Below are 13,068 nucleotides of genomic sequence, written 5' to 3'. Positions count from 1 at the left end.
TGACTGTGGGCTCCATGACATCTTTGTTCCCCTATATCTTCGGTTTAGATTGAGGTTTCTGAGATCTTTTTAACCTTTTATTGGTCCTCACTAGGTCGATAAAATATATCTTGCAACTCGCACAGAAATTTTTCAGATATTTTTGTTGGTGGTGTTGTGTCTCATCCCTTTTGCATCCTCTCAGGTGCTTAATATCCCGAATGAGATTCACAAGGGCAGTGTAGAGTAATCATCAACACCCTGTTGAAATGATTAAGAGGGGGGACAAGGTGGGCTCTTCTGAGGCCGCCATCCTTGCCAAGCTTGGGACAAGGCCCCTTGCTATTTCGTCGGCGCATGATAAAGGGTCCGGCTTTTTTCAGTCCTGAAGTTCTGGAGAATGACCCGATTGAGAAGCTTGCAGCTGGTGCTTCAATGGTTGCTTGCATTGCCCTTGGCCCTCTCTCACCCAACTCTAGCAGCAGCACCCCATATGTTCATCAATGCTTACAAGAACATCCTGGCAGTTGCAATTGCCACTATGTATACTTTGCCCCAGGCAGAGAAAGTTAACCGAGTACTTGTAAGACAGGTTATTTGTTTCCGCCAAATCACTAAATTCTCACTCCGTTTATATTGTAAGTGTCGACTTCTTTTTTTTTTTTTTTGATGAATTGAGTGTTGATTGATTATAATATTGTTTAGTTGATAAAACAGGATCCTGGCAACTTTGCTGTTGCTGCTGCAGCTGCAGTCTCCCCTATTGTTTCTGCTGAGACTGCAGCTGCACCTGCAGCGGATTTCCATATGTTCTTTAACTAAACCTTTTTCTTTTTCGCTTTGTTTTCTTTATTCCACTGCTGCAAACTTTGGATGAGATTTACTGATTTACGTCTGTTTTTTTCTGTTCTTTTTTAGTTTGTGGAAACATGATTCCCTAGCATGTTTAATTGTTATTTCTTTATGGCAGTCTTCTGTTGGCTTGATGCACGTTCGAGCACGTTGCGGATTCGTGGGTCCAAAAAAATCCGATTTCCAGTTGTCAAGACTATGGATGTGGTATCATTACTAAAGGGGTGGTTCTATATACACCCCCCCTATTGCTCAGGACACCCCCCAAAAATTAAAAAAAAATTAAATACTCTCTACACCCCCCCATTTGCTAAGGACACCCCTAAAAAATTAAAAATTCCTAAATTACCCCCCACCCTCCCCACCCCCCTCACCTAAATTGCTCTCTACACCCCCCAAACCCCCCCCACCCCGCTCTTCCCCTCCAAAACACCCGCCGGCTTCTCCCTTCCGCCCAAAAAACCTCGCCTCAAGCACCTCGCCGGCGGCCAAACCCCCTCCGTCTCCCTTTGAACTGTTCCGCCCAAAGCACCTCGCCAACGCCCAAAACCCTCCCGTTCCCCCTTCTCTCTCTCGTCGCCGGCATTCTGTTCGGCTGCACAGAGCCGGACAGAACCCTTCTGTTCGGCTGCACAGTGCCGGACAGAAGCCTTCTGTTCGGCACTGTGCAGCCGAACAGAAGAGTTCGGTTGAAGCACTGTTCAGCCGAACAGAAGCCTTTTGTTCGGCGATCCAGTGCCGAACGGAGCACGAACCGTGAAAAAAAAAATTTCGAAATAAGGTGGAACACGTACCTTTGCGGCCGATTCTTCGTCCCAAATCACTAGTTGCTTGTCCATGCTTCGAATGGGGCTTAAATCTCCTTCAAAGATCGCCTAAACGATGTAAATGGATCGAGGGGTTTAAGGGGGGTTTGAGGGGGGGTTTTTTTTTTCTTTTCGAACGAGGAGGAGGAAGGGGGGGGTGTATGAGAAAATTTCAAGGGCAATATGGTAATTACACTAAAGGTTAGTTTGGGTATTTTTTTTTTGGTTTTTGGGGGGTGTCCTGAGCAATAGGGGGGGTGTATATAGAACTACCCTTACTAAAGACTCTGTGGTGCCGCTGAAGGCTTTGAATCTGGAGACTGGTATTATATCTTTCATTCGGTTGTAGTTAGTGAGTTATCTGCCTCCATTTCTTATAATCTTCATACCTGGCAAACATTTTGCTTCGCTGAAGTGTGTCCACGCACAAATTTTGCAAGATCATTGGCCTTTCTGGGAGTTGCGACATGAGCAAAATGAGGTAATGTTGCTTCGTGAAATACTGTGACCAGATCATTTGTATATCATGGTGTCTCATATTCCTGTATTTATGTTTTACCAAGTCATGGATACAAAACCCCAATATTATACAGAGCTCAATTGGCCCAACATGAAAATTTTGTACCCGCAGTCCAAATTATTTTGATGAAAGAACGCTGCCACAGCCAACTCCAAGAGGTTAACGTGATGGTCAACTAGTTTGTTCTCTTGTTTTACCATTTTTATCATTAAAAACAAAACAGAGATAACCCTGCTGCGTTCACAGTAATGCATAGTGTCGATGCAATGGTAATACATGACAAGTACACAGCACAAATATATCAGCTATCTTTCTGTTCATTTTTAATAAAACCTCATCGGAGTTTTTGGGCCAACATCCAGTTAATTCTCATGTAGCACTCTTGGAACATATTCCAGGTGCATATGGTCAAGACCAAACTCTGCCAACTCAACTCACTGAAGCAAAGCTAGAAGCAAACTTTTCATGGAAAGTATTTTGGTCCTGTAATACTAGTTAACAATTTAGTAAAAAGATGCATGTTCCACTAAGCACTTGTGATTATGCTTAAATTATGCAATCATTGGATCTGAATTATTGTAAATCAGCTGTACCAAAAATCACAAATTTATTTTTGGTTTGTTGGAGGCATCTGTTGGTTGTTACTTCAAGGATAGCCAAATAATCATATGATACAACGAGTAGTGGAACTTCCTTCGAGTCTTCTTGACCTCTGTGAACTTCAGTCTTCAACCATCCATCATGAGTTTATGTCACTTATTTGTGAGATAAGTAATCCAGGGTGAAGGTGTTGAGGATACTATCTATCTGCTTAAAATGATTGAATTGTCAGACAGCAGAAAATAGTAAACATCTCAGGAAAGAGTTCAAATTATAAAAAGGATGCTGATCTAGCAAACTTCAATCAATAAATACTGAACTACTCCTGATAATGTTATAATTGGGAATTATCAGACAGCAGACATATGGTAATCATCTCAGAAAAGATAGTTTAATAACAAAAAGGAAGCTGCTCGAGTAAATTTAAGTACAAAAAATAATGACCACGCGATATAACATTGCAGTTTTGATTTCAGGTGCATCTTACTATTCTCACTTGTTATTGTATAGGTAATGATTCATATTTAGATCTTTTGAAGAAGTATAAGGAATAATCAAATTAATTTGACTGTGCAGGAGTACAAATGCATGTCGGATCCTTAATAAGAGTATTGTAAATCAAACAAGAGCTTACCTTTCAACCATAGTGCTTTGGCAGAATCTTGGTGATGAAAAGCCACCTGCAGGCAATATTTGAAGAGCAACTACTACATATCTTGAGATTAAAACTTGAAAAAAGAAGCCACATTCATCTTTAGCTCAGATCATCACTACACCAGGCAGGTTTGAAAAAATCGAATTCCCTGTATCAATTGAAAGCTAGTAAGGAATTAGTTAAGAGACCAGCATCTCTATGGGAAACTGTTTCATTAGTAAGAGGCAATCATATCTGCACCTTAAAAGCAAATGTGACGTCTGAACTATCAATTTGTAATGTCACTCTCTTCAATTTATCTTCCCTAGATTGCCCAAGCTTGAGAAGCCCCTGGACATTTGAACCTGGACTGTTATGTATTATCAAAAGCATACCAGGACAAGCAAAAATTAGGTGAATTTCTAGTATGTATTTCAACCTGATCACTCAGCACTTTGCACATGTTTGTAAATTCCAGCATTCCTACTGCAGGGATTTGACTGAATTTGCAGGTTTCCGAATATGATTTATTCAGCTGTTCCCAAACAGCAGTTTAGAAAATGATCAGAACTAGAAAAAGATAGGTTGCGATAGTTGTATAAGCAAAGTACTGGAAAAGAGTTCTATCCTAGGAACCAATATATAAATCACTATGATTTGTAAAAACAAGGTTGTGTCTAGATGGAGAAATAATTGCACAATAAATGGAATAGTTATATCATACACACAGAGAGAGACAGTTTGGGGATGGGGGGGTGAGGGATGGGGGAGATTTATATGTGCAACTACTAGTATGACTCTTCAAGTCATGGGGATTCAAACTTACCTCTCCAAGAGTGGTAGCATTCTTCTTGCACTGGCGAAATAGCTTGACTAAGGAGCATAATATTATCTGGAGGTGCCAAAAAGATTAGAAGCATATAGCTGCTGCCTGTGCCCAAAGTTGGTGTATCTATAAATCTAAAAGCATGTTCTAGTAAATTCCAAACAACCATAAGTTAAAAAATGATTTCCATTGACAATATGTACAAACTGATAGAAGACCAAAAATAATCAGCTCCCAAGAAGAATACAAGCATATGCACTACGGATTGAGTAAAATGACCTGTGTAAATGATTGTTACAGCTCGTATGGAAGAAATAAGCAGGAAACTGAAATTTAACATGATTGTAGATTAATTTTGAAGGTCAGTCAGATGGTATCGTGACACAACTCCTGAATGCGAATTAGACTCTTTACAGGGACTTGTTACCTCCCCACTGTTAAATGAATCTCACAAGACAAATATACATGATGACCTTAATGTGATAGCTGCATAATGTCCTTCATGCCACATGTATTTTTTCCTTATCATCCTAATGTGCCTCCATTAGATATGCACCTATGCCATACAAGTATAGGTTACATGCAGGAAACGTGAGTTATGGTGGCTTACTGTACTTACTTTCCTATTGCTCGGTCCGTTTGCTATTTTTTCATTATTCCTGCTTACTCTTATTCCTCTTCCCCTCTCATCTCGCTCACTAGCCCCTCAGGTCTATCGTCTACAGTCTCTCGCTTTGGTTACCGGTATCGAGTCTGTATTGATTGAATGATTAACTCGTCTTTCCTTGCTTCCAGACCAGACGTCGCTATATCCATAGCCTCATATTTCACTAATTTTAACTAGTCAAAGAATGGGATGATTGTAACAGATAACACCTAAGGCCATGATACTTGCATAACTCTTACTGGTTATCCTGGAAACTACATATTTCATTTGATTGTTATAGATCTCCATATTCAATCATGTCCCCCAATCTTACCTGTTGATGTTGTGGAAGAGATTGTATGGTATCCACTACTGCTGACTTGAATGCCTTGGATAAAGCAATATCCATATGATCAAACATTACCTGAAAAAAAAAAATTAATTTCTTATAATTAAGAAAAATGATTGTGATCCAACTTTGAGTAACAGCCATCATTCTCAGAGAAAGCAAACTTACTTGTGTTTCATTGAATATAATTTATTCTAAAATTTCGTATTAATGATAAATTGGATCATAGAATACATGATATCTTAGATGCCAGCATTTTTGGGAGTCTGGAAATAGATGAGGAATATAAATATATTTAAAGACAGGACAGTGAGGCGAGGAAGCTGCTAATGAATGACATGAGCTGATTTTTAAGCAATTGGCAAGTCTAATATCTAGACCGAGCATTACAAACAGGCATCAATTTGGGTAAATAATAAGCAACTAAGCATTACAGCGTAGCTTAATATCTAGACTCTATAATCAGTATCCTGTATCAAGCAAGGAAGCATGCATAATTCAAATCTATCAAAAAATTTTGAGAATAACAGAACAGAAAATAATATCAGAAAATAATTCATTTTCTCAGATAACTATAAAGGGATGCTAGATGATACAGTCGTCCATATCAAAGAAAATGCAGAATGTGTGAACATACAAATAATTGAATGTTAAAATCAAATGACTACAGAAAGGTTGTTAGTAAATGAGTTTTTTGTATGTAAGTTTTGGATGGGCATACAATACCAACAAACAATCCAACTTACAATGTCAATATCTTGGTTTCTAGCAACATCTCGCAGCTGTGCTTCGAGCACCTCAACTGCACTCCTGGAATGAAGTGAAAAAATAAAGCAGTTAAATGGTAACTGCAATTTCATATATGAGATGCAGGATTCAAGCAGTAATGTAATACCAATTAAATAAGCAATAAACGTGCAGGTACAGTACAAGTTTATTAAAAAGAAACCACAAGTAATATCTATAGAGATGACAAGAAGAATAATGCCATCAAAGTAAAATGGTTCTAAAAATGTTAAAGTTAAGTGATGTCGTTTCTTTTGTCTTAGTCTATTTCCTGATGGGAGTGATCACTGCATATTGCTGGTCAAGTAGTTGCTTCATAATATAGATTTCCATCATGTTTAACATGACTGAAGACACAAAATATGAACCAAGATATAACTACATGTGTGAATACACGGGTTTACTCCTATTATGCACCTTAAAGGCCAAGCATTCAATTGCAATATAAGTAACCAAACAAAAGGACCGTAGGACAGCAGGAAGAATGAAGCAAGAACCTCTCATCTGAGATTAATATGTTGATGGAGATTAAAGGACCGGGTGCAAAAATAATGTCGCCAAAACATGTGACGAAGATAAGAATCCAAGTGAGATCAGAAAACACAAGGACGCAAGAGAAACCTACTGAACTGCTGTTGCAAGAATGGAGTCACAGATGAGGTGATGAATCCAAACCACAATGGGACAACCAATCTCTTGACACAACAAGAAGGGCCCAGACCACTAAAAAGAGATTGAAACTACTATATTGTAAAATATCATTCATGCTATTCCTAGCTGGAAGGGGAGGAGGCTATTTGAAGGATGTAAGTGGACTTCAAATCTGAACATCCTGCTGGGAATTGAACCAAATCTTGCTCCAGCGCATCTGATCACATTCTTAAGTCAACATCATCAGCTAACAAACTTTGAAGGCAACGATATAGTAACGTAGGTCAAAATGAAGAATACAGGTTGACAAAGGATGAGTAAACTAGTATGATGAGACCACAAGTTGTCACAAAGGATTGGAAACATGATATCATTCTACGATATCGTGTAATTGAGGAGCAAGCATGAGTTTTGCATGTTTAATATAGCAGATGTATTTGATAGATTTGGTGAAGCTTTGACATTGAATACAACAAGTTAAAATTAACACAAAATAGCATCTCTATATGCATTAGCATCAAAAGTTACCTGCAAACACCAAGTGCTCTTCTCATATCTCCAGATGCCGCTGCAACTTTCTGCTATGATTATAAACACCATTAGAACATATCTAGTAATTCATATCTCAAGCCTAGATAAAGGCCATGATAGCCATTGTTTATATACAAAATAAGTGAGCATTTTTATTTGTTGTGTTATCAAGGAGAAAATTTCACTCAAAAAAAATATATTGAGGAAAAAGTTTACTCTCTTAGATGGATCCTTTATTTATGAATTTGATGTCTCCAAAGGAATATGTGACTCCTTAAAGTTTTTATGGGCAAGATCCAGAGTTTGAATGAAAAAGGTTTTGACATTCACCTGCATGGGTTTAAGACCCAGGTGCTGTACTTTGCAAGAGGGTTTTGTTTTTGGTTATGATAATTGACCGTTAAAAAATTTTCCTGCATTAGAAGGAAACATAAATGAACTTGAACTTACTCTAGCACAAAATTCCAGTGCTAAAGGTTGGAAGACATCAAATTGAAGAACCTACAAATCAAAAAACAGTCATATAAGGAAAATTTCCGCTATAACAAAGGTGAATTAGTATACAAGATCACAAAATAAATGGGTTCAGCCCCCAGATATTCAGTAGAAAAATCTAATGCATGAAAATATAGACAAGAATGGGAATCACCATAAGCCTCTGCTGAAGGATTTTCAGTATCTGGTCTTTAGAGTAAGCACGGAAAGTTATAACCACAGGTTTGCCTAGCGACAGAGCAACAAAAATGCCAAGAAAGAAGTTAGTTTCATTCCAGGGTGCAATGCGAGGAAAATTGTAACTTGAAAAGAAAATAATGCCATATACATCACTTAAATAGGAGTCAAGTGAGATATCTTCACAGTACATCTAAGACATGGACAATCTACAGCACAAGGTCATTCCGTCATCTGAATACCATATCAGATGCCCCAAAATATTCCTTGATCCTAAATAAAAAAACTAGAATGATGAAGAGGAATAGACACACTCACAATTCAGTGATTCGAGTTTTGGAAGAAATCGATCTGCTAAGTCGATAGCATTTGCTATTCCTGCAGATATAAGTCAGACTCAAATCAACATGAATCTTGGTTGAATAGAACATAACAGCACTGTATGGAACATGCCACCCCCTGTTTAGCATTAATATTCCTCTGAAAAGCCATACCTATTAGAATGCATCTGGAAAATGGGAAAGTTGTAAGCATGAAAAGATCATGAAGCACAGCACAGTCTTTAGTTATCAAGTAATCCATCTCATCAACAATGATCAACCTGTCATAAAATATTTCCAATCTCAACATTCCATGGTTTGGTAAAAGGACAGCAAAACCTTTGAAAATTCATAACAATATCTATCAACTATGAGCTGTGTTTTTGTAGCAAATGTAGTGCTATAATTGAGTGCCAGAAACAATGCACATACAAAGAGTAAAAGAAATGTTTCTCACATCATCTTTCCTGAAGATGCCTGCCTTTTTTGAGAGAACAAATTTTGGAGATGCTGAAGAGGCGAAAAACCATTGCTTGTCTTCTTTCGAGAATGAAATTTGTCAAGTATCTGCAATAAATGAATGGAGAATTTTATGATAAATGAGATATTATGTGTATATCCAAAGTATATTCACTGTGTTGACAGGATACCTTGCTAAAAATTTCAGATGTGTTAGTGAGACAAGTGCAATTTATGGCTAACGTATCTAGTGACTGAAATCCCACCTGGCCATCAGAACAAAATTCATGTCAATGAAATTAAACTAATAAACATCAATGCAGAAAAAAGAAATATAATCAAAATTCCAAAATTACTAACACAAGCTCTTATAGCTGATTTTGCAACTTAATAGTTTGTCAGGAGGTTTTCACTCCTAATAGTATCGACTTTGAGCCCTCATAGAGAAATGAAAGTATTGCAGTACAGGGCAGAAAATATAGTATTTACACACCCAAAGCAATCTACATATGTTATTAATAGCTAGAACAAGTTTAAGGTTGATACCATATCCTTACTTCCTCACATCCTTTTCTAGTGATGTCACCAAGTAAGAGCCGCAATTCATCCTCATGTCATCTCATTCTTTATACAATGTTGTACTCCCATTGAATATTCTGATTCAATCATTTTAAATGCTCTGTCTATCCCTTCTAATGAAATGGCAACCCTGTGATGTTACCTAAAGCATGTCGACCAGTTTTGAATGCTTTCCTGTGATGAGTTTAATCTCTCATTTCGCCCATCAAAAATGCAAAATAATTGGCAGGGAGCCCATCAATTCTACATCATATGATGATGCACGCGGTCCATGATATATAGCCTAGGACTCCTCAAATGGCTTGACAATCTGTATTAGCAATGTTCATTGCCTTGTAGATTTGGACAGTTTAAACCCTCTCTAAAAACACTTGTCTTCATGGCCTTGCATAAAAAGTTAAAAAAAACAGAACTTCTGGAGACTTGCATTCCTGTATACTGGTATGATATGTGCAATGGGATCTGAGTGTCTTCAGGTGCGAGATTTCCATAAATAGAAATACAACAAAATTACTCATTGCTTATATCAGAAACTAAACCACAATCTAACATATAAATTGAAAGAGAAGGCCGGTGTACCTGTTTTGACCACACAGCTAGAAGGTCTTTCACTTTATCAACGGACAACGATTTTCCAGTTCCGGGGGAACCGCATACATATAAACTACCAGCTTTCTCTTGTTCGATGCACGTCCTGCAGAACTCAAGAATCCTTTTCTGCTCATCCTCGCGACATGCCACATTGGTAGGGACTGTAGCTACATGCAGCGCTTCCTTAACTGCTTGCATCTGCGCAGGATCTACAGATGATGGATTCAGGCCTATCAGTTGGCCGGTGATAACACGGGAAACTTAAATTACAAAACAAATAATAGAAAGAGGAATCAGGAACTAGTGAAATAACGAGTATCGCTGCTGCTTATCAGAAAAAATTAGGCGAGTTACTGTGAATAATATACTTGAGATCACAAAAGCAGATGAAGAGGTAAAAAACTGTGAGTCAAAGATCGGTCGAGCAACGAAATCAGATAGAGGAATAAAACTGAACAATCAGTCCAGAGAGTTCTGAGTCAGGGAAGAAAAGTGCCTGAGCATAACGGTGGATTCACACTAGCAACAGTATTCGATGGAGATCAATCACTCACGAAAAAAAAAAGGTACAGGAAGAAAATAAACAAAATGAAGACTCCGAAAGGGATCAGAGCACTTGCCTCTTGGATTCCACTTGGGTCTCTGAGAAAATTGATCAGACAACCTTTTCCTCGGAGATTTAGGAGAGCATAAGGGCTTGCCATTGGAAATCTTGCTATCTCCCTATTAAATGGTGTCGGATCGATGGATCATAATCATATCGAGTTACGTAAACAATTATACAGAGAATAAAAAGGGGAAAAAATGAAACCCTAAAGATCGGATCGGATCGGATCGTACGTGGGAAAATAACTCACGTTTCCATAACAGGTGTCACCATTGGTGGTGCAACCGACAGGCGATCTCCACTTCGCCGGAGAACGGGTTTTGATCGGGCTTTGGTCCGGGCATTGGGATCTCGACCGTTTTTTATTCTCCGTCCTCTCTTCCACTGCCTCCGAATGGGGGGATCTATTGGGGCATACGGGGCCGCCGTTGGTGCTTCTGGTCTTGGCCATTGCAGCGTTTTTTTCTCTTGGGGCTTCCAAATGGCTTCCTTGTTGGAGTCTGGAAATGAGACGCGGATCTTCGCGTTGGAGAGCGGCGGTTGCAGACGGGAGAGAGGGGAAGAGCGATTAAAAAGGTGTTGTAGCAGACTATTTTGCGCGGGAAGAGAAAGGAGCGGTGTTTCCCGCCATTAGCAATCCCGTGGGCCGAGCGGCGACATTTGAGTGTGAGGCCCAGTACAGGGATAGAGAATGAGTCAGACGGTACGGTCCGCCCGGGCCTGGATCGTTTCGGATGGGTTTGGATCTTATTCTTTAAGACGGGAGGATCGGATCGGGTCTGAAATTTAAGCCGACGCATTACATAAGCTAGACTCGGGTTCGCAGATTTGGCTGGAACCTGATATTTATATAATATAATATATTTATTATATATAATATAATATATTTATTACAAACAAATTATTGTATGCACCATGTGCACGGCCATGATCGCCCTAAGATGAGTGCGGGGATAACTCTGGGGATTGGTGGAATGCACCAGCATTTGGCGGTGCACGCAATAATTTTTCTTCCCCATGTCATCGCCTTCATCCATTTCCGTCTCTCTCCCTCCGTTCGTCCATGCCAATCAGGCGATCGAAGACGAGCCTGATCTGGTGGCCATGGGCTGTGACCGCCTCCGTCTCATCATGCAGTGATGCCTTCCTCCTCCTCGCCCTCCTCTCCATCCTCTCCATCCTCACCCATGAGCTCTTGCGCCGCTTCACCTTCGTCGCTGCTGACTTCGAGGGCTTTGATGTTAATAGCCTTGACAACGCCGACAACAACTCCCACCCCCTCCCCTCCTCCTCGATCCCCCCTCTCCCCCACCTCCCTCTCCTCTTCCTCCTCCTCCTCCCCCAACGCACCACGGCCTCCCTCCCCACTTCAAGGCTGTGACCCCTCAAACCCTCCTCCGGATCCGTCCCATGACTTCCAGAGGTCCCGGCCACCTCCATCCAAGGCATGCCCTACTTCACCAACTTCAACCTCGTCCCTAGCGACTGGGGCGGCGGAGCCAACACTTGGGTCGGCGCCATGGCTGAAGCCTGAAGGGTGGCCACAAGGCCCACAACTCGAGGAGCTTCGCATCAAGCGGATATTCAGGGCAGAAGCAAATGTCCGCGTTTCAGCGGTGGCTGGGATTTAGGATGGTTGCCCTTCGCAATCGTTCATGGCATTGCCTTCCTCTCCCTCCAGGTCGACCCCGAGATCCAAGAGCTCATCAACAGCTGCATGCGGGCCCTCCCTCCCCACCCGCTCCGCCAACATGTTTTGCTTCTCCCTCCCCAAGACCAAGAGCTCCCTCCGGTTCTCCTTTCGTTTCCCTGATATGAAGTTCTGAAAGCTCGAGGCCCTCCCCACCCAGTGGGTCCACAGACGCCAAAGGTCCAGCACGAAGTTTGAAGTTATCGGGCTCGGGTTGGGAAAGTAAGCCTGAAGTTGGGTTGGGTCGGGCTGGGCTCGGCTCTGAGTCCGTCCCGAATCCAGTCCCGTCCAATGAACAGATCTAATGGGAAGCCGCTGCGCTGGCCATGTGCTCTCTCGTTTCCCACATGGATGGTTGGACCCCTTTCTCGGCCTTAAGTTGCGCCCGTCCAGTTGTTGACTTGTTTCTTCCACTTTGCGGCGGCTGCCAGCTTAGAACGGTCCACGCGGAAAGGAGTCCAACCATGTTTTGCTCTCGGTCCAACCGCTTTAAAAAAACAATGCTCCTGGCGTGACGGGACGTATCCGCTCATCCTTTTTACAAGCTATTCATTCCCCCTTTGCATCACGCAACATGGCCCAAGTCAGAGCATCTGATGCCCCTGATCCAACTCCGCATCTTCTTTTTTGCTACAGTTTTCTTTTTTTTTTAAATATTCCGCATCTTCTTTCGCCGTACTGTGCAAAGTTTCTATTGGACAATTTAGAAATTATTTTTATCAATATCAACAAAATCTTTTTAAAATATCACATATAAGCATGCAACTGAATCAACTTTGAAAAATAATCATTTATTATATTAAATATAAGAGATTAAAAAATGGCCACCATATAAGTTAAAACTTCTAATATGTTCCTATAACGACTGCTTGTCCAAAAATCCACGTGATGATTTGCTACACAAACCCACCGAATGTCCTAGCATTGCCAAAAAAAATGATGATATAATTTACAAGGGTCTGCTTCTTCA

The 13,068-nt window shown here is 40.5% G+C and overlaps 1 protein-coding gene across 2 annotated transcripts; it reads right to left on the bottom strand.

Moving 5' to 3' along the window:
* Positions 1–2,608: 2,608 nt before the first annotated feature.
* On the bottom strand, positions 2,609–10,988 carry LOC103704039 (DNA replication factor CDC6-like). Of its 2 annotated transcripts, XM_008787172.6 has the most exons (17): positions 10,659–10,988; positions 10,422–10,524; positions 9,790–10,010; positions 8,823–8,897; positions 8,630–8,739; positions 8,347–8,453; positions 8,171–8,230; positions 7,830–7,903; positions 7,631–7,681; positions 7,178–7,227; positions 5,959–6,022; positions 5,198–5,287; positions 4,218–4,283; positions 3,831–3,926; positions 3,653–3,742; positions 3,392–3,560; positions 2,609–2,964 (listed from the first exon to the last, which is right to left on the bottom strand). In XM_008787172.6, the coding sequence occupies exons 1-16, from the start codon at positions 10,857–10,859 to the stop codon at positions 3,528–3,530; spliced, it is 1,491 nt and encodes a 496-aa protein (XP_008785394.4). In that variant the 5' UTR covers positions 10,860–10,988; the 3' UTR covers positions 2,609–2,964; positions 3,392–3,527. The 2 variants fall into 2 exon arrangements, with proteins under 2 accessions (XP_008785394.4, XP_038981052.2); XM_039125124.2 differs by lacking the exon at positions 2,609–2,964 and having other exon boundaries at positions 3,423–3,560; positions 3,653–3,756.
* Positions 10,989–13,068: the final 2,080 nt, after the last annotated feature.

Source organism: Phoenix dactylifera, chromosome 8 (assembly GCF_051530095.1).
Source record: "Phoenix dactylifera cultivar Ajwa chromosome 8, Ajwa_hap1_PhDact_Kaust_v1.1, whole genome shotgun sequence".
In the NCBI taxonomy this organism is placed as follows: domain Eukaryota; kingdom Viridiplantae; phylum Streptophyta; class Magnoliopsida; order Arecales; family Arecaceae; genus Phoenix; species Phoenix dactylifera.
This window is presented reverse-complemented; position numbering and strand designations above follow the sequence as displayed.